General features: G+C 33.8%; 2 protein-coding genes across 2 annotated transcripts in view; one reads left to right on the top strand and one right to left on the bottom strand.

Moving 5' to 3' along the window:
* Positions 1-964: 964 nt before the first annotated feature.
* The window catches only part of LOC134280890 (lipoma-preferred partner homolog), an 86797-nt gene continuing 66453 nt past the window's right edge, over positions 965-21308 (bottom strand). Inside the window, exon 12 of the transcript XR_009994983.1 lies at positions 965-980. The gene's annotated coding sequence lies outside the window, so the exon portion shown is untranslated. The remainder of the gene's footprint in view (positions 981-21308) is intronic.
* LOC134280837 (eukaryotic translation initiation factor 5A-1-like) lies at positions 7900-17831 on the top strand. Its single transcript, XM_062763289.1, is given in 7 exon segments — positions 7900-7929; positions 7931-7962; positions 9340-9520; positions 10197-10301; positions 16134-16268; positions 16605-16667; positions 17317-17831. Coding segments are annotated over 6 exon segments (540 nt in total). The 5' UTR covers positions 7900-7905; the 3' UTR covers positions 17317-17831.

Here is a 21308-nt window from a genome sequence, read left to right as displayed (position 1 = left end):
TAACCCTTTTTTATAAAAATCCACAATTCTGAATCTGTGTATCTCCTTATTTTATATGAAAATACAAGGAATTACAGTACATAAATCTCGTCTGAACGCATAGCAAATTAACTTTTACTTACGTATGTATATTTACTCATATGTAAATTTGCACACATAAGCAACTTTTTGTCGTATGAATGGGGTATTAGTAACATTCCCATGTATGTATCAGTAAAAAAGTAATCTAGCGTAGTTTGGTTTGTAGTAAAGGTACATGCATACTTAGTAGTATACAAAAGGTCACTTGCATATGGGCAATGAAGATTATTTTTTTCCACAAATGTTATCAATTCTTTTGACTTATAAGAATTACAGCGACCCATGTCTCTTTCCAAACAGCTAGCATTAAAATCACCTCCTATAATTACATGACCGTATCTAGAATAATAATCATATAATTCTTGTAATTTTGCTATTTCATCTTTGTAAAAATCGATTGCATTCTCAGCTGGAAGGTACACCCCAACAATATATATTTTACCTATATTAGTATTTCTACACTCGATACATATAATTCTAGAAGAATCAATATCTATTTCCTTAACATTAAATGAATAGGATTTTCTTATAAGTAATGCAACACCAGATTTCCATGAAGCTCATTTGCCTCTTGATTCTCACATTTACTAAATGCAAAGTAATAAGGGTCTATGCTGTTTAAGTACCCAGAATATTTAGGTGCAAGTTTGTGTTCTGTTAAAATTGCAACATCACATTTGACATTCTGTAATACATTTGTGAGACACATCGTTGAGGATATGACTCCCCTGACATTCCAGTTCAATAGCCGTAATTGCATTATCAAAAATAGAATACACACAAAGTTCATAATCTTAACTATGCTGTATGTACAATGTAAAAATGTGACAACTAATATGTCTAGTATTCGGAGTCCCAATCTTCACGTGTCTTGCGCTGGTCGCATAAATTAAACCATTCTTGCTCACTATACCATTTTCGACAACGAATTCCTTCTGGCCAGAATCCAGGGGATTCAACGATTTCTGAGCACAATGGAGAAATGTTAATTTTGGCCGTCCTGACTGAAAATCGACCTCTCGGTTTGAATAAGGCAAGATGCGTCACGCGGACACCTTTATTTTCAAGATAGTTCTTTATACCATCATACGTTGTTTCCTTATCTACACCGGATAGAAAGTAACGAGCCGCTTTCTTATATGTGACCCCCTTAAAAACATCTTTGTGTATGTTTTTAGCTTGCTCATGTTGTTTTGGTCATGGTTGATCGTCGACCGTAATTGTACAGGTGTCCCCGTTATAATTCACCGATCTGGCATATTTCTGCGTGTGGTATTCAGAGCATGACGGCGAGTCGAACACGTTTTTCGCAGGGGTATTACTGTTATTATCTGTCCTTTTAAAGCTAGGGGCGCTCTCAGGGGTATTGGACTTTTCAAGGGTTGAAACCATTCCGTCCTCTTGGGACGAATCAACATCATTTGTGTCATGTGGGTTATCCATGCTAGCGCGAATGGATTGGATACCTTCAATTATCTGTGTGGAATTGGGTATTACCGTTTTTTCACAGTCGTCAGATCCCCGATGCCCTGTCTGTTTGATTTCATCGGAATGTTTGGACAGAACGCTTGCATATGTTTTGTTTGGGCTCATTGAATTGACCTGTCGCTGGAAATTTTGCGTAACCTTTGCGAGTCGTTTGAGATCATTTGCTGTTTTAGTTTTGAAAGTCTGACATTCTAACTGTTCATCTTCAATACGTTTAAAATTGCTGTTTGCAAGCTTTTGGAAGCAGTCATGTTTTTGTGAATTTTGATGTTGATTCAGCCTTTAATTGTTCATAATCGTTAGAAAGTTGGTCATGCTGAGATCTGAGTGTTTGTAGGTCAGAGGTCAAAGTCTTGATCGTTTTTTCTTTTGACCGATTAGATTCTTCTATATCATTCATACGCTGTAAAAGAGTTTGAATGGAGACACGAAGTTCGATCACATTGATTTTTGAGATGTCACAAGAACAGTACTATCGTTTTACCAACAGCGTGACAGTTTGCTTGATAGGGCGTGCTAAAATTTCGTATGCCTGATTATCCTTTTACTCATCGATTGGATGTTTGATTTCAATGGAATCAATGATAATTTGCATATGAAACACAGAACACAGCAATACCACTGACAATACTGACCAATCGCTTGAATAAACAACAATAACACGTGAACGGACAAAGCAAGTTTTATTATCGTTTTACTAACAGCGTGACAGTTTGCTTGATAGGGCGTGCTAAAATTTTGTATGCTGTTTATCATTTTTACTCATCGATTGGATGTTTGATTTCAATAGAATCGATAATACTTTGCATATGAAACACAGAACACAGCAATACTGACCAATCGCGTTGAATAAACAACAATTACACGTGAACGGACAAAGCAAGTTTTACTTCCTATAATGATGATATTGATAGAGCTACGTACTTAGTACAGCAGAAGCAGAGTAGCCTTACTAATTCCATTCTTTAAATTTTCTTATATGTATCCAAAAACCCACCCGGTCAAATCACAACAAATATAATACACGCTTTTTTTGAGGACAGAAAACGAAACGGGCTTTGACTGACCACGTGTTGCTGGTGACTACCGGTAAACAACCCTTCAATGTGATTGGCCAGTATTATCAGGGGATTGTTGTATTCCGAGTTTCATATGCAAATTATTATTGATTCCATTGATCCAATCGATGAGTAAAATGATAATCAGCACACAAAGTTTTAGCACGCCCTATCAAGCAAACTGTCAAGCTGTTTGTAAAATGATAATACTTCCTATAATGATGATATTGATAGAGCAACGTACATATATAGTACAACAGAAGCAGAATAGCCTTACTAGTTCCATTCTTAAATTTTTCTTATACGTATTTAAAAACCCATCCGGTCAAATCACAACAAATATAATACACGCTTTTTGATGACAGAAAACGGGCTTTGACTGACCACGTGTTGCTGCTGACTACAAATGCTGTACTGGTAAACAATCATTCAATGTGATTGGTCAGTATTATCAGGCTATTGTTGTATTCCGAGTTTCATATGCAAATCAGTATTGATTTCATTGATCCAATCGATGAGCAAAATGCTAACCAGCACACAAAATTTTAGCACGCCCCATCAAGCAAACTGTCATGCTGTTTGTAAAATGATAATAGTTGATTTGCTTTGGTCAAAGATTTCGTGGATACTGGATTTTTCGCCGTGCGCAAACATATGTAACATATAACAGTCTCTCGCATACTTCATACTACAGGTACTACTTTTGGTAGTTTTCCTGTTAATGAGTTTCCCTTTTGGACAATCGGGGAGTTTCAATATACGTGAATGTAAACCATTCCGGTACGACCACACCCTGCTTTCATCATTGAGACAAAGTTCAAGTAGCTTGCTAATATAAGTGTCTTTTGGCAAATTATGGAGTAAGTTATCGAAGTTCTGAAATTCCGTAACTTCGGACCCCACGCTGTTAGAAACTTGCGAGTTTACTTCCCACTGACTACCTAAGAAGTCATAGTTAGCTTTATTGTTAGCTTGATTGAGTTGACTATGACCATCTTGGTATTCACTCTGTGTTAAGTTTGATGTGTCATGTAATTCATGCGATACCGTGTAATTGAAAACACTACCCTCGTAAGGAGTACTCACTCCCTCCATGGTAAACAATGCAGCAAACTCGTCATTTTCAATGGAGTTGTCACAATTTAGCATATCAGTCAAAAGACCATCTCTAGAGTCACTTACTGTAACATTTTCAGGGCATTAAGTACCGTTTGAAGCAGGATGTACCGATAATTGTTTCCGAGACGATGTCTCACGTCCATTACTAGTAGCTGCCATCTCGCGTTTATTCGCGAAAGTTATGCACGTTATGCAATAATCTTTCCTACGATAGAGCAAAAAAAAAAAAAAAATGGGAAGGGGGAGATTTCAAACTGTGGTGCAGGATTCAAGAGGTGTTGTCCATTTTGTAAAGGGGAGATGACATTGAAAATTTTCCGACATATATAGTCTACACGCCCCTCCCCCCCCCAAATAAAACCCTAAAAACAATTAGTATTGCATGGGGATAAAATTGGGGTGAGACAAACCTCGGATCCAATCTCAAACCCTGCGAACACTTTACGTGCCTGCTACACCTCGGGTGTCATGACAAATAATATACCCCCCCCCCCCCGGCGCTCTCATACATCTTTAACAAGATCGGATATTTCACAACAGATAGCAATACCGGGGTATGTCATTGCACTTAAGTTGTGCAATAAATGGATACATAAAGTATTTAAGTTCATGTAGAATTATATTTTCCAGTACGTTTCGCTTTAACTTCCACTAAAAAAAAAATAAATAAATAAAATAAAATAAATGAAATGTGTATTTTGGGTTGATCATAAAAAAAATTAACTAGAAATATGATAGAAAATCAAAACTTTCACACACACCCGGCCGGCCCCTGCCATTTACCTATTCATAACTGTTCTCTATCATTTAAATAATTACATATCGATGATGCAATACATACTGTAGTGTATATAGTATATATAGAACCGTGCGATGCACTGTTCAACCAGTGATCAGGTCCATTTCAAACAATGACAAGGTCCAAGATTTTGGTAACCGGGGGTGGACAACAAAAGTAAGTTCATTTGTTTTCTTCTTTTTTCTTTAAAAATATTAATGAAAAAAAAAAAAATAATAATAATAAAGAAATTTTAAATTAATCAACACTTAATTAAACATGTGTAATAACATTCAGATAACATAAAATAAATTGCACCAAATTCTGTAGCTAACTAAATTATAAATCATAAAAAAGAAATACTTTTGACTTATTCTAGAAAACAAATCATGCACATGCTTGGATTAAATAAAAAATATTATATTATTGCTTATAAGCTTTTATTCACGGGAAGAAATTTTTTTAAAACGTTCCCTTTTCATTTTATTGGTCACTATTTTCAATGTCAAAAATAGAATACAGAATCAGTGGATCTATACTTTTGTGATGTTGCAAGAATTCGTGCAAAAATGAATAATGCAGAAACAAAACAAATTATATTTTAAACAAATGATGTACACAAAAAATTCTTTGAAACCGCGATTCATTTAACCATGATAAAATGTTAGTCTCCAATTATCATGCAAATACTTATATTTAATGAATTAAAGTAAATGCAAAATTTAAAACGACAAGTATAAAGACATTTTTTTTCCTTTATATCATTAGTAATTTACAGGCAATACGTACACGTTCATAATATTGAAGCCCCACTATTTCAAAAATATAGTCAATGTTAACAATAAAACGTAAACACTAGAAGAATGTATATAAGCATATAATTAAGATCACGTGCTACTACTTGTAAGTTTATTTTATTTTTTGAAAAAAGTGTTTTTTGTACTATGATAGATACTTATATAGTTTTAGAATTAAGTGGTGCGAAGCATCATTAAGCAATCTAAAAGTAGCACAAATGTGCTAGTACTGTCTTTCCACAAATTTTTATTAAAAAATTGTTGGAAGACAGTACACTAGCTATACAGTCTTAACTAACAGCCATCGTTGTTAATTAATACACAATGAATGTTGAAAATTTCGTTCATATTTACATTTTAGAATTTTTAAAATTGGTGAGTTCAAATATATGAGTGAAAAAAATTCTCGAGAAGAACGTTATACAACATTTTTAAATTTCTTGATGGATTTATAAAAAAAAAAATGTATCTTTCAATACTACGTACATTAGTTTATTTGGTACTTTACACGTTGCAAAAGGGGGGAGGGGTGTTCAGGTTTTCCCCAAGGAAGTTGATTCCCCCCTCCCTATTTGTAAAAACGATGATATGTCACCGTTCTACATATTTTTTAAAGTAATATACACAGCATCTGTACATGTACAGCCAAAATTGAAGAAACAGCCATACAGTGTTACTGGTTTTTTTCGCTTACTTGTGCGGCGTTCAACCTTTGCGACATCAAATTAAATACACATGGCGTAACCTTTTGACCCCCCCTCCGACCCCTCCCTCTACCAGCGTTATAATCATATGCCGAAGTGTTCTGTAGAGTCGACTGTAAAAGGAATGTAGATCGTGAACGTGGATTGGAAATACTTATACATATATATTGTTATAATACATTTAAGAAATGAATTTAATTTTTGAAGATTCATGAGGTTATGAACTACGACGCTTCACGCCGGCATATTTCATGAAGCGCGTTAGCGCTTCATGATAAATATGCCGGCGTGAAGCGTTGTAGTTCATATACCTCATGAATCTGAAAATTAAATTCATTTCTTTTATTTACATTAATTTTTCTAATGACTTGCCATAAATTTACGACATTCAACTGTAATTTTTAAAGCAAAACAGTGTGCACTATATTTTCTTACGTCAAGAGCGGTATTATGACATAACAATGGAGATATTCATGCTTATTCGTGATACATACGTAATGTAATTCATGAGAAAATGAACTGCATTTTTTTTGGTAAGGAATCATAGGGGAAATTTATTGGAAATGTAAATATTTATATTTATACATAGCTGCAGAACAGTAGCTCTCTGAAAAAATATATATTGACAGACCGGAGAGCTACAGTGCCACCCACTGAAAAAACTGTATATTTATTGCGCACAAAAAAGTGCGTTGTTTCTCGATTTTTTTCTCCATGTTTTTAAAACTGTCATATCAAAATATTACTAACCGTGTGTTCCTAACATATTCTTTCACTGTTTCCACAACAAAACATTCCTTATGATAGTTTTAATAGCCCTCCTGGTCCTGAAGTTGAGATCGTCGAAAATTTCGCATATTTATACAGCCATTTTGGTTTGTAAGATAATTTGTTCCAACGCGCGCGCTTCGTATATATGTCAACTACGAGAGTACGTACGTGATAGAGGAGTAAGGATATTTTGTAATCTAGCTTTTTTGCAATTGAGGTAAGAATTTGAAAAAAATTAATCCAGAACCATGCGCACTTTTTTGTGCGCAATAAATATACTTTTTTTCCATGAGTGGCACTGTAGCTCTCCGGTCTGTCAATATATATTTTTTTCCAGACAGCTACAGTTCTGCAGCTAATTTATACATGGAATAAGTAAATCAAGATCAAAAATACATTGCGTATATTTGGCAGTTTCTGTTAGATTGAAATGCTAGGCCTATAAGTCAACTAAAATTTCACAATGTTTTATTTCTTATTCCTTATGAATTGGGTTTCTTTATCTTGAAACAATTAGGAGCGTTGAATGTTTTCCATACTTAATATTCTATCATATGTGAGTATGTTACATACAATTTGCAGATTAATCTTTTAAATTGCTTCTTGCATTATGAATAGAAAAGCCATTCTGTGATATGATGTCCATTTAAAATCCTCTCTACCACTGCACCTATTTTTGAAGTTCCTAAAATAATTCCATGGATCCCCCCTCCAATTGGATTTGAGCCCTCTGTTATACTGTAATATACCTTTTCTCATATGTATTATTATCATGATTATGTTATTGCTATTAGCAAAATGTATACTGTATGAAAAATCATAAAATTGATTGTCGAAGAATGTTCGAAACGAGAATTTTTTTATTACCTATTTCAAGATCCGCCCTTGTCAGTGTGATCTAAGGATGTGTAAGCAAGTGAAGATGGTAAAATAAATAATATTATTCTAATTGAGAAATTATAGAAAATAAACTTGTTATCAAACGCTCCATTTGCTGATTGGTCCAATAACGATGTTAAATGGGTACTTTAAACATAGTTTTAAAAAGTAATGTACTCAGAAATTACAGGCCTAGTTTTACACGGTCCCAAAATAGGAACGTGGTACGCATGCGTAAAATGGATACTCTTTTTGGGGGATACCGACGAGGAGTCAACACGTGACAAGTACGGTAAAGGAATTCATTTGTTGTAAATAAGTACTTTGGACATAAATAATTTTCTTTTCTCGTAAGAATATTCCGGACAGATCCCTTAGCTTTTACTTTTTTCATTTAAGGAATATTTCTAATTTTAAATGACCGGTATTTTAATGAAAGATTACGGTTGGCACGCATTTACTTAGCAAAAATGAGCACACCGCCATTTTGCATGATCTCATGCGGACAGTTAGGTCCTTTAAAGACTTACTGGATGACCACTACGATTTTTAGGGAATGTAATAGGAGGTTACATCTTTTTGCTCCATGAATCTCAGTATTAAACGATGTTGACGGGATGAACACGTGATTTTATGATAATTTCAACTGAACATGTGGTCAACACTTAACCGGCAAACACATAGTGACATACTTTAGGTGGCAAAAAAGTCATCAGAAAGTACTAGATTATCAATTATATGATAAATTTAGAATGTTTTATTTATATAGTTAATATGTTTATTTTTCAGAACTTAAAATAATGTACAAGGGTTAATAATAATAAAAAAAAATATTGGAACCTTATTAAAGAAATCACATTCTTCAATGATTAAGATTTTTTTCTTTGTACTAAATTATTTAAATCTGTAATTGATATTTTGTATTTTAAAGTGAATACATTGTTTGTTTCATCATTTGACAGGTTAATAGATTGCCCAACTTGGATATAATATTCCCAACTTGGGCAATGGTCTCGACCTGTTTTAAGGACATTATGTCATCAATGAGACAGTGACATCAGTACCATACATGCCAACTTTTGAAAATTCCCATGGGGGATTTTGTGCGTGACGACAATTTTCAAAGCTTTAAGTTCTCGATATTTTGCCGTGAAAATAAATGATTATGAAATACTTTTAAATTTATAATATTGATATCACTTATCAATACAGCACAAATAACACATACAAATTAAAGTTTATTTTTCCAAATTTAAGTATCTTTGCTTAATTAATAGTTGTCACTATGTTCTATTAATTTACATTTGTTTCTGGTATGTACCCTTAAAATCAAGTGTCACTTTATTCCCTATAAGTAAGTACATGTATATAGACAATGCATGATTAATTTTATCTTACACGTGCACAAAACAATTTGGAGAAATAATTAAATCATCAATTTTTCAACACCAGCCCCACCCCCACCCATCCCAAAGAAAAATTTAAATTGTAAGAGACTATGATGTTGGCAGTTCTGTATTACATTTGATTCAAAACTGGGTAAAAAAATTAGCATAAAACCTAATGCTGAAAACATGAAGACTTGATGAACAGTTCTTTTATCGCAATTTAAGATTAAACATTTTTGAACTTGGAAATATACTAAATTACATAAACATTTGCAGAAAACTCAAGATGGGAGACCACGCAGACGATGATTTCGGAGGAGCGGATTCCGGAGCATCCAAGACCTATCCTGCCCAGTGTTCTTCTCTTCGCAAAAACGGACATGTTGTCATTAAGGATCGACCATGCAAAATTGTAGAAATGTCCACCTCTAAGACTGGAAAGCACGGCCATGCCAAGGTACAAAAAGCATCTCGCCATCAAATTTGTGACTGCCGCTATTAAACTATGTTAGAATAATCTGTGTTTTGGGACAAGCCCTAAATAAAGTTAATATATCTCCCATACAGCAAATTATGAGTTGGTCTGTTCCAAACTGATTGTAAAGAATATATAGGGGGTTCCATTAAAATAACTTTATTTATCATGATAACAAACCTTTTTGAGCTTGTATTTGACTTTTACCCTGAGAAATAATTCCTGTAAGACAAAAAAAATCAACACCATATTTTCTGTGTGTGATTTTTCTGTTTTAGTTCTAGCTTTGAATTTCCACACCATTTTTGTGGAGGGTTGTTTGAAGTGAATATATTAAATTTAACTACTATTTTTGCTATACATTGAACCAGGTCTGTAGAACAATATACCCGGTAATACTGATAAATCATTCTAACCATGGCTTTACCTATCACATTATAAAATCTGCAACTGCTCCTTTTTGTATAGACATTAGGAGACAAGACTATGAAACAAAATCTGTAAACTGATCCTATGTCTGTCATTCCCCTTGTATGATTTTAGCAACAATTTTGGTAATTGTGGTTTGTTCCATTTGTCACTTTTTATATTCTAATCGTTAAACTTCACAAATAAGGTTTTCAGCATGAAATGTTATAGATTTTGATTTATTTTGCAGGTTCACATGGTGGGAATTGACATTTTCACTCAGAAGAAATATGAAGACATATGCCCCTCTACTCACAACATGAATGTCCCTATTGTTAAACGCCAAGACTACCAGGTAAATAATAGTTTTTATTTCAGTCACATATTCAAGGTCTTGAATTAAGCCATTCCAAGTTTTTTCTCGGTTTAGTGTCCACCAGTCTTTCAAAAACATACCTACCTATTCAAAAACGACACACACACACAAACCTATAAACACTTTAATAATTGTCCTAAAATTATGTAATTCAAGTAATCTATTTGTTTCGTAGAAGGATGAATTACTCTGCAAAATTAAAGCATTCAATGCTTGTAGCTAGTGATGGAACGATTGTCGCCGACAATCGATTGTCGGTCGTTAGAAGCTCTTCGATGCTACTAATCAATTATAAAATAAATGTCGCCGACATCGCTAACAAAAAATAAAATTGTCACACTTTAATTTTATTACCAAATCCAAGTGCAAAGAGCATAAAAGTAGTGGTGAATGTTGAAAACAATGAGGGATTCCGTGTCTTGTTGATACTTTCACCGCCATGATTAAATATGGGGTTAGACTAATACCAGGAAAAGGTGATATTGCAAGGCAATAATTAGTGTAGTCAATCTTTATACGTAGTTATAATCAGAAATACAAGTCTTAATTCTGGATAGATACTTTTAAAACTTGCAGTTTTTACTTATTAAAGCTAATGTTACGAAATAAATACATATGTATTAAATGAAAGGTTGGACTTATATCAGTAAAATACCCATTGCATGAACTTTATATAAAAAAAAATAAATTCCCTTTCTGTTTCAATAGTCCTATATTGTTTAAAGAAAACAAAATATTATTTTCCACTTTTTAATAAAGAAATTTCAATCAACATTTTTGAATGTTTTATGTAAGTAAATGATTTTTAGCTCTACTGGTCAGAGACCAGAAGAGCTTATGCGATAGTAATGCGTCCGGCGTCCATCCGTCTGTCTGTCTGTCTGTCTGTCTGTCTGTCTGTCCGTCTGTCTGTAAACAATTTTTCAAAACGCTACTCCTCCTACAATTTTAGTCTGATTTCAATATTACTTGGCACACAAGTAGACTACATTAAGATACATAGAATAGTGCATCGGTTTTTGATTTCAATGAACGGTGTTACCATGGTTACTAAAAATAGAATTTTCTGTGAAATTCCTTTAAAACGCTACTCCTTCTACAGTTTTGGTTTGATTTCAATATAACTTGGCACACAAGTAGACTACACTAAGATACATAGAATAGTGCATCGGTTTCTGATTTCGATGAACGGTGTTGCCATGGTTACTAAAAATAGAATTTTCTGTGAAATTCCTTAAAAACACTACTCCTTCTACAGTTTTGGTCTGATTTCAATATAACTTGGCACACAAGTAGACTACACTAAGATACGTAGAATAGTGCATCGGTTTTTGATTTCGATGAACGGTGTTGCCATGGTTACTAAAAATAGAATTTTCTGTGAAATTCCTTAAAAACACTACTCCTTCTACAGTTTTGGTCTGGTTTCAATATAACTTGGCACACAAGTAGACTACACTAAGATACATAGAATAGTGCATCGGTTTTTGATTTCGATGAACGGTGTTGCCATGGTTACTAAAAATAGAATTTTCTGTGAAATTCCTTAAAAACGCTACTCCTTCTACAGTTTTGGTCTGATTTCAATATAACTTGGCACACAAGTAGACTACACAAAGATACATAGAATAGTGCATCGGTTTTTAATTTTGATGAACGGTGTTGCCATGGTTACTAAAAATAGAATTTTCTGTGAAATTCTTTAAAAACGCTACTCCTTCTACAGTTTTGGTCTGATTTCAATATAACTTGGCACACAAGTAGACTACACTAAGATACATAGAATAGTGCAATCGGTTTTTGATTTCGATGAACGTTGTTGCCATGATTACTAAAAATAGAATTTTCTGTGAAATTCCTTTAAAACGCTACTCCTTCTACAGTTTTGGTCTGATTTCAATATAACTTGGCACACTAGTAGACTACACAAAGATACATAGAATAGTGCATCAGTTTTTAATTTTGATGAACGGTGTTGCCATGGTTACTAAAAATAGAATTTTTTGTGAAATTCTTTAAAAACGCTACTCCTTCTACAGTTCTGGTCTGATTTCAATATAACTTTGCACACAAGTAGACTACACTAAGATACATAGAATAGTGCATCTGTTTCTGATTTCGATTAACGGTATTACCATGGTTACTAAAAATAGAATTTTCTGTGAAATTCCTTTAAAAACGCTACTCCTTCTACAGTTCTAGTTTGATTTCAAAATAAGTTGGCACACAAGTAGACTACACAAAGATACATAAAATAGTGCAATGGTTTTTGATAAGTACAAACCAGTAGAGCTACAGTCTCGACAGAGACTTCTGGTTTGTAAAAGTCTGACAGAAATCTGAATAAGTTTTAACTTTTCTATATTGATTTCATTAAAGTTCAAAATTTCGATTATAATCGATTATTAATCGATTATGCCCAGCCTATTATTACCGATAATCGATTCTGATTTTTTTCCGATTCCCCATCACTACTTGTAGCATACCTTATATGACATATTCTAGACACAAATATAGAAGACTTGATGGGATTTATGAAATTTCAGGAACCTGTTTTTGTCTTGTTTTTTTTTGTGATATATGATGTCAAAATCCAAGGCGCACGCTGATGCTGAACAGAGAAGAAAATTGGAATAGCTTTAAGACAATAACACCTTGTAATTGTTATATCATCATAAGGGATATGTAATACTGTACTGATTTTTAGCTCACCTCAACGAAGTTGGGGGAGCTTATGTAATACCGTCGGTGTCGGCGTCCTGGGTTAAGGTTCAGTTTTTTGGAGCAGTTTTCTTTTTAAGTACTTCTATGTCCTATATTGATTAGACATGCATGGAAGATGTTTCTAGTGTGTTTCATTGTACCAGTCAAAGTTTCTGATACTGCAATTTCAGCAAAGGAATGACCGGGTTAATGTTTTTGGAGCAGGTTAACATTTTTGGTGCAGTTTTTGGTGTAGGTCTCATTTCCGAGTAACTATAAGATCTATGTTGACCAAACTTGCATGGATGGTACATCTTAGGATGCACACTACCAGGCTTGCTTCGGATGCTGAATCTGACCTACATTTTGTGGACGAGTGAACAGGTTAAAGTTTTTAGTGCAGGATTCATTTCCAAGTAACTTTGAGCCCTACACTTAATGACCAAACTTGCATGGATGGTACATTAAAGGGTACATTCTACTAGGCTGGCTTTGGATGCTGAGTCTGACCTACATTGCATGAATGATACATCTTAGGATGCACACTAATGGACTTGCTCCAGATGCTGAATTTGACATACATTTTCCAGATAATAGACCAGGTAAAAGTTATGGGTGCAGGTCTATTAATACTAAGAAACTATAAGGCTTATTTAAAGCAAACTTGCCCAAATGATGCATCATTATAGGGCTGTCATGGTTCCAAAATTTTTCGGGTTGGGTCGGTTCTGATTTTTTGAGGTTCGGTTTCGGGTTTCTCGGGTCGGGTAGGTAATGGAAGAAAAGCTCATGATTTGTATTATTTTCAACAATAAAAAGAATATTCTCATTTAATCTTAGAAATTGCAACATTATAACTAGTTTAAAGTAGCCTCCTGACTAGACAACACCTGTACCAAATTATTTTTAAATCACCTTTCAGGGTTTTAGATTGAAATAAGTAACTTCAGGACATCTGGCATATTTACCAGAAAAGTTATAGGCCATTCTGTCCTAAACTTCCTAAACTTGCTAAAATTATAGGCCAATAGAAAAGTTAAACTAACTCAGATTTCTGTCAGACTTTTACAAAATAGTCATTTTATTACATAAAATATTCAAACTTGTATATTAATTTTCCTTTTGATAAGGTGGAAATATTATTTTGTTTCTTTTAAACAAAATTAATATATTGAAACAGAATGGTAATTGCTTTTTTTAATTCCATTCAATGGGTATTTAACTTATATTAGTCCCACCTTTCATTACATGTAAATGTATTTATTTCTTGGGATTACAATTTTTATGCCCCCCTTCGAAGAAGGGAGGGCATATTGCTTTGCTGCTGTCTGTCGGTCGGTCGGTCTGTCGGTCCACTTAGTTTCCGTTCATTTTCTTCGCAACCCTTGCACATACTGAAATGAAATTTGGTATACAGATATATCACATGAATATCTAGGTCAAGTTCTGTTTTGGGTACAATCACACCTTATTTGACAGAGTTATGCCCCTTGGATTTAGAAAAATTTCAATTATTTGCAGTTTCCGTTCATTTTCTTTGCAACCGTTGCACACACTGAAATGAAATTTTGTATACTGATATATCACATGGATATCTAGGTCGAGTTCTGTTTTGGGTACGATAGCACCATTTTTGACAGAGTTATGCCCCTTGGACTTAGAAAAATTTCAATTATTTGCAGTTTCCGTTCATTTTCTTTGCAACCATTGCACACACTGAAATGAAATTTTGGGCACAGATATATCACATGAATATCTAGGTCAAGTTCTGTTTTGTGTATGATCCGCACCATTTTTGACAGAGTTATGCCCCTTCGACTTAGAGAAAAATTTCAATTACTTGCAGTTTCCATTCATTTTCTTCGCAATCGTTGCACTTACTGAAATGAAATTTAGCGTACAGATTTATCAGAGGTATATCTAGACCAAGTTCTGTTCTGGGTACGATCGCACCATTTTTGACATAGTTATGCCCCTTAGACTTGGACAAATTCCAATTATTTGCAGTTTTCGTTCATTTTCTTTGTAGAGGTTGCACATACTGAGATGAAATTTGGTATACAGATTTATCAGATAAATATCTAGATCAAGTTCTGTTTTGGGTACAATCGCACCATTTTTGATAGAGTTATGCGCTTTTGGATTTAGAAAAATTCCAATTTGGGGGGAGGGGGGCATAAATGTTTTACAAACATCTCTTGTTAAAAATAGTAATCCAAAAATTAGACCTGTATCTCTGATGATATTCAATGTATAATTACTTTTAAAGATTACCCAGACTATTTTTTTTCCCTTAGTAAAACCTTGCAACATTGTCCGTTTCCTGCTATTAGTCCGACCCCATATTCAATCATGGCGGTAAAAATAACAACATGGCATGGATTTTTTCAATGTTTTAAACATTCATCACTACTTTATGCTCCTTGCAGTTGGGTTTGGAAATAAAATTATATAGAGTATTTTGTCAAGATCTATTTATACCAAAATGTCATTGGCTGATTGAATCGGCAGTTGCAGAAAGTAAAGAAAAACAATCGGATCTGAATGGAAGAAAAATTATACGACTGGCCTTTACATACAGAAGATAATCGGCCATTGTGTCTGTTCAATGTCAAACTTATAGGCCAACATGGCAGGTAAACTTTTATTGGCAAATGGCCGACGCCAATCTGAAACCCTGCCTTTTAATGACAATTTACTAACAAAACTCTTGTTTTTGACGCCATTTTATAGTAAAATCTACTCTATTATACAAATCGGAACCGAACCGAATTCCAGAAAAACGGAACCGTACCCGACCGGAATTAATTGTTCCGCGGTTCCGGGTCATTTCGGGTACCCGTGACAGCCCTATGCATCAAGGGATGAAATTTCTCAAACTTGCTTCAGATGCTGGATTTTAATCACATTTTCATGATGAAGAACTAGTTTGAAGTTTTTATATAGGTCTATTCCAAAGTATCAGATCAAAATTGCATAAATTTTGCATTTTTGGATGTACACTTTTTGTTGGTTAATTGTGTGACTTTGCCTTACTTAAAGACAACATTCGTTGAGGTAAGCTCTGTAATCTCTGATTACCTATGTTTTTGTTTTGTTTTTTTAAAGCTTATAGACATTGGAAATGATGGAACCCCATCCCTTATGGAGGAAAACGGCACCTTAAAAGATGATATGAATCTACCAGCAGGTGATTTAGGTGACGAAATTAAAAAACGCTGGGAGAACCAAGAATCCCTTCTTGTACGTATATATAACCTACATCATCACTTCCAGTAAATTATGTAGCATACATCATCACTTCCATATCATGTATTTATAACATACATCATCACTTCCAGCCAATTATATATAACTACATCATCACTTCCAGTCAATTATTTTATTACTACTAAAGACCATGAATGTGCATCAAACACATTTTCTCCAAGTATATTGTTTAATTCTTTTTCTGTGAATGTAGAGACCAAGATTCCTCAGAATTCATCCTTGCTCTGATATATATTCTGTAAATGATATATTCAAATGCATACAACAGTCCTTTTTATCATTTCAAAATGTGGATTATTGTTTATCTAGCTTACAGTGACATCTGCTATGGGTGAAGAACACATTACTGGGATAAAGGTGGATACTAAATAGGTACGTAGGTGCAGTGGTGTGTTTCAGAATCGTTAAATGTAATGTCGATTTTTGGTCAGTTGCTAAGAGCTTTTGTTACTGCATTACTCTTATAAAAAAAATGTAACAAGGTATGCTTGTACAGGTTTTCAATTTTCACACTAATTGGGAGAATTCACTCTTAAAAGCATACTGTAAATCACAAAATATTTCCCACGATTGCTATCTGGAATATGTAAGTGAGACAAAATTTTCAGGAATTTCTGTCTTTGCTATAAATATTCTTTTATAAAACTAATATACACTCTTTTATAAAACTAATATACACAAGTCTGGGAGTAGACAGACTCCGGTAATTATGCAAAAATAAAGTTCTTGGAATAAAAAGTGATTTACAGTAAATGTGTACCTCTTGTCTGTATAAGGTTTCTATAGATCCTTCAAAACATAAGAAGAAACATCTAGTTATATTTAGCGTTTCAATTAGTGGCTAAAGAAGTGAGAAACATTGAAAATTTACACCATCGGGACAGTTGGGATTTGATTGATCCCTTGCTTAAATTGTCATGTGGAAACAGAAATACATGTAGAAACACATAATTTAAGGAAAGTAATTTGTTATTTACCTATTAGTATATATCTAACATAAATACAATTTCTTAAATTTCAGATTCCTAATTTGAAGAAATAACAGAGACTAGAAATATTAAACAACAGACATTTACCGGTATATAACTTTGACACAGTGGCTAGGTACCCATCTTCACAGAGATCAGCGGAATGAAATGTGGATATTGGGGGTGATTCAGATCAATGGGTTGTGCGTTCTCTCTTTTTTATCGACCTCCATGGTTGTCTCTGGTGGGACTGGCATTGATTTATGAACATGCACTAAGACATGCTTTTTTTCTGCTTCTTCATTTCTTTTTTCTTCGAATGAGGACATCAGTGGAGAGTGCTATATGATCAATATAAGGCTTCTCTGAGGAGTGATTTCAAGAAAGAAGAAATAATGTGAAAAAAAATAAACTTATTCAAGCTTAATCAACGCATCAAAATGGGAAATTAAAAAGTTGAATCCAGAACAGAATTGACCTAGTATTTTTGAAGTGTTCATAAACTACATTTTCTTTTTGTGAACATGTGTGTGAGTATCTAGCCATGAATACATAAAAGTGCTCTTTGTTTTTGTTATTCTTTATTTTTTCCTTTACATGCCATAATGTCCACTATTAGACATTTTAAGAAAATTTCATTGTTATATGTATAATTTAAAATCTGTTACCAAGCAGAATTAGTTTCTGAATGCACTACCAGCAGAACTGCAAAATTCTTTTGGGATGGAAACATAGAGAACTGTATTGTATTGAAACTTTTTACCTTTATCTGAAATTTACTGTTCATTGTAATAAATTTCTAACAATGAAAATAATGTTTCTTTTCATATTACATTGTCACTTACTGGGTGCCTAAAATTCAAAGATAGATCGAGTAATTCTATATCAGAGAATCATTATAGAATTGTCCTTTTAAAAAAAGGTGAGGTTTTGAAAAAATAGAGACTAAGTGGTCTGAGAGGATGTAAATTTTTTTAGCTTCCCTGAGCCGAAGGCTCAAGTGAGCGTTTTGATCACATTTTGTCTGTCGTCCGTCTGACTAGCTGTCTGTTCGTCTGTAAACTTTTCACTAGCTGCAATAATGTAGCCCTCTCCGATTTTTTTTAATCTGATGTTTTCTGGAGAGGGCTACAATTCCATAGCATCTCCGTAATGGTGCAAATATTTTTTTTTAATAGGAGCGACTGCAGGCAAAATAAATTATTTTTACATTCAACTTACTTCGAATAAAACAAAATTTTTATTCACTGTCAACAACACACCCCGTTAAATGCAAAAAAACTTGTAAAATAACTCTGCATGTTTCCTGGTAGTTTACTTCAGCAGCCATGACAGTTCACGCGTGACGTAATGAAACTTTCGCTTGAAATTTAGAACAACTGAATAAAGCAATTATCGGTGTTTATAAATGATTGTGCTGAATTTCATCACAAAAACATAGGTATATAAAACCATTTTAAGTGTTATTTTTATGCAAGCAGCGATATTTATGCTTAAAATAAGGGAATTCACAAAGATCCGCTCCTATAGAAATAAATTCTCATTGGCTGTCCCAAAATACAATCTATCAAGGTCAGTAAACATGGCATAAATTCGAGTTATGATGTTGACATACACGAAAAATAAGCGATATAGGGATCGTTCTGTATATTTTTGCATTGATTTACGTCTTGGATGACTACTTATTTGGAGTCAAGGTAAGAGATGTTAATAAAATAGCCATTTACTTAATTTAAGCCGAAATCCGTGTTAATCACACCCGCAGCTGCACCATTATGGAGATCCTAAGTAATTTTATGATCATCTCTCCCAAAAAAAAAAAAAAAAAGGGAGAGGGCTACATTATTGCAGCTAACTTTTCACATGTTTGACTTCTCAAGAACCACTGGGCCAATTTTGACCAAACCTGGTACAAAACATCCTTGGGTAAAAGGGAATTCAAATGAAGGGACAAGTCCTTTCACAAGGGGAAATAATCAAGAAAAGACGATAGGGTGGGGTCATTAAAAAACCTCAAGAATCACTGGGCCAGAAAAGCTGAAATTTGTGTGGAAGAATCCTTAGGTAGTGTAAATTCTAAATTACTGTAGAAGTACATGTACTTTTTTCCGCTTGGTATTAATTTTTACGCTATCTACGCGGTCACAAATTTTCCGCGGAAATTTGTCCAAGCGTACTTAATGATAATGTAAGGCATATAATGACAATCTAAGAAATCCGCGTAATTTTCTACCCGCGGATTAATCAGAAATTGAGATTCCGCGGAATTAAGACCCCGCGGAAAAAAGTACGTCTACAGTATTCAAATCATGACCCCCGGGGGTAGGGTGGGGCTACAATAGGGAATCTAGGGCTGTATCAATATATCGATATTCAAGAAAAATATCGTATCGAAAAATAACTTCCAATACGTATCGGACAGACATTTTTTCTTCCAAGTTCTGTTTAAAAGATGGGAATTTCAATCAACAAAGATTATATTTTAATTTTTTGAATTAAAAAATTCAATAATTATATAATTTCTGAGGAAATAACAAAGTTTTTTTCAATATTACAAAATAAAAAGAGAAATTTATTTGAACATGTTGATTTAACTGTCATCAAAAGTTTTAATTGAAGTGTTATTTTTAAAGAAAATGAGACAAGAACTTTAAAATGGGTAATAAAACAGTTAATTGTTATGAAATGTATGCATTAAAATGATTTAGAAGCCTTTTCTAATAGACTTCTTTTAGAATCCAATATATCGCATATCGCTGTAAAAAATATTGTACCGTATCGTATCGAAAATTTTGGCTCAATACACAGCCCTAAGGGAATCAATGTTTCACATACAAATATATAGGAAAAATCTTTGAAAATGGTCTTTTCAAGAACCACTTGGCCAGAAAAACTGAGACTTTTGTGGAAGCATCTGGGGTAGTGTAGATTCTAAATTGTTCAAGTGGTGACCCCCAGGGATTGGGCGGGGCCACAATGGGGAATCAAAGTTTTATATAGAAATATATAGAAAAAAATCTCAAGAACCACTGAGCCTGAAAAGCTGAAACATATTTTGAAGCATCTTGGGATAGTGTAGATTTTGATTTGTCGAAATTATGACCCGTGGGGTCATAGGTATTACTCAATATTTCAAGGGGGAAATCTGGTAAAGAACAGCATGGTCAAAGCTTCTCTGGTGAGCGATGTGACCCATGGGCCTCTTGTTTGTGGTTGGTATATATTATCCTCCTACTCCCCCTTGTTCTACAGGTATGTAGGATGGGGCCACTATGGGCGATCAAAGTTTTACATTTAGTCATCTTTATATGTAAGCATCATCTGGTAGTGTAGATTCAAAGGAGGTGGGTGAACATGACGAGAGATAAGCCTATAGCGCAACAAACATGAAGGTGAAAAATTAAATCTCAATTATATCAAAATTTTCTTCAATATTTCACCTAACATTATACGTTATTTGAAATAGTATACACACACAAAAGAGGACAAAATGAGTCATTTTTTCACGCTATAACACTATTTTTCGATATGAGTGGGTCTTCTCTCCATTTTTTTGAAAGTTCATCCTCGAAGTTTGCATACAAACATACATATTTTGGTTTTCAAAATTATGGAGCAAAGACACTATACCTTAAAAATATAATTTATGACAAAACTTTCGTATCTTTTCAAGAAATACCTGAAGTCCCTTAAGTCAATGGTCATATTACAAACATGATTTAATTGCCATACTTCATCAAGACTTGTGTAGTGTAGTGGTTAGCTTGCTATTCTCAATAGAGAATGCAATTGAAGGATTTTTAATGCCAGGGTTCGAACCCAATGGATACCACATTATTTTTTTTGTTTAAGAATAAATTTTTACGAAAACATTTCCTCAAAACTTTTTGTTTATCATGATTTCATAAAGATCAATGATGAGAACTTTACTCTAAATACTTAATTCACAATTTGAATACGATTTTTAGCCGGGCTTATTGCTCAAAGAGCAATTGCCGGCTTATGTGATCCTGTTCAAGACAGGATGTTAACCCCATAGTCGCCA

Source organism: Saccostrea cucullata, unplaced genomic scaffold (assembly GCF_032062105.1).
Source record: "Saccostrea cucullata isolate Sc308-1 unplaced genomic scaffold, CSIRO_AGI_Scuc_v1 ctg105, whole genome shotgun sequence".
Classification (NCBI taxonomy): domain Eukaryota; kingdom Metazoa; phylum Mollusca; class Bivalvia; order Ostreida; family Ostreidae; genus Saccostrea; species Saccostrea cuccullata.
This window is presented reverse-complemented; position numbering and strand designations above follow the sequence as displayed.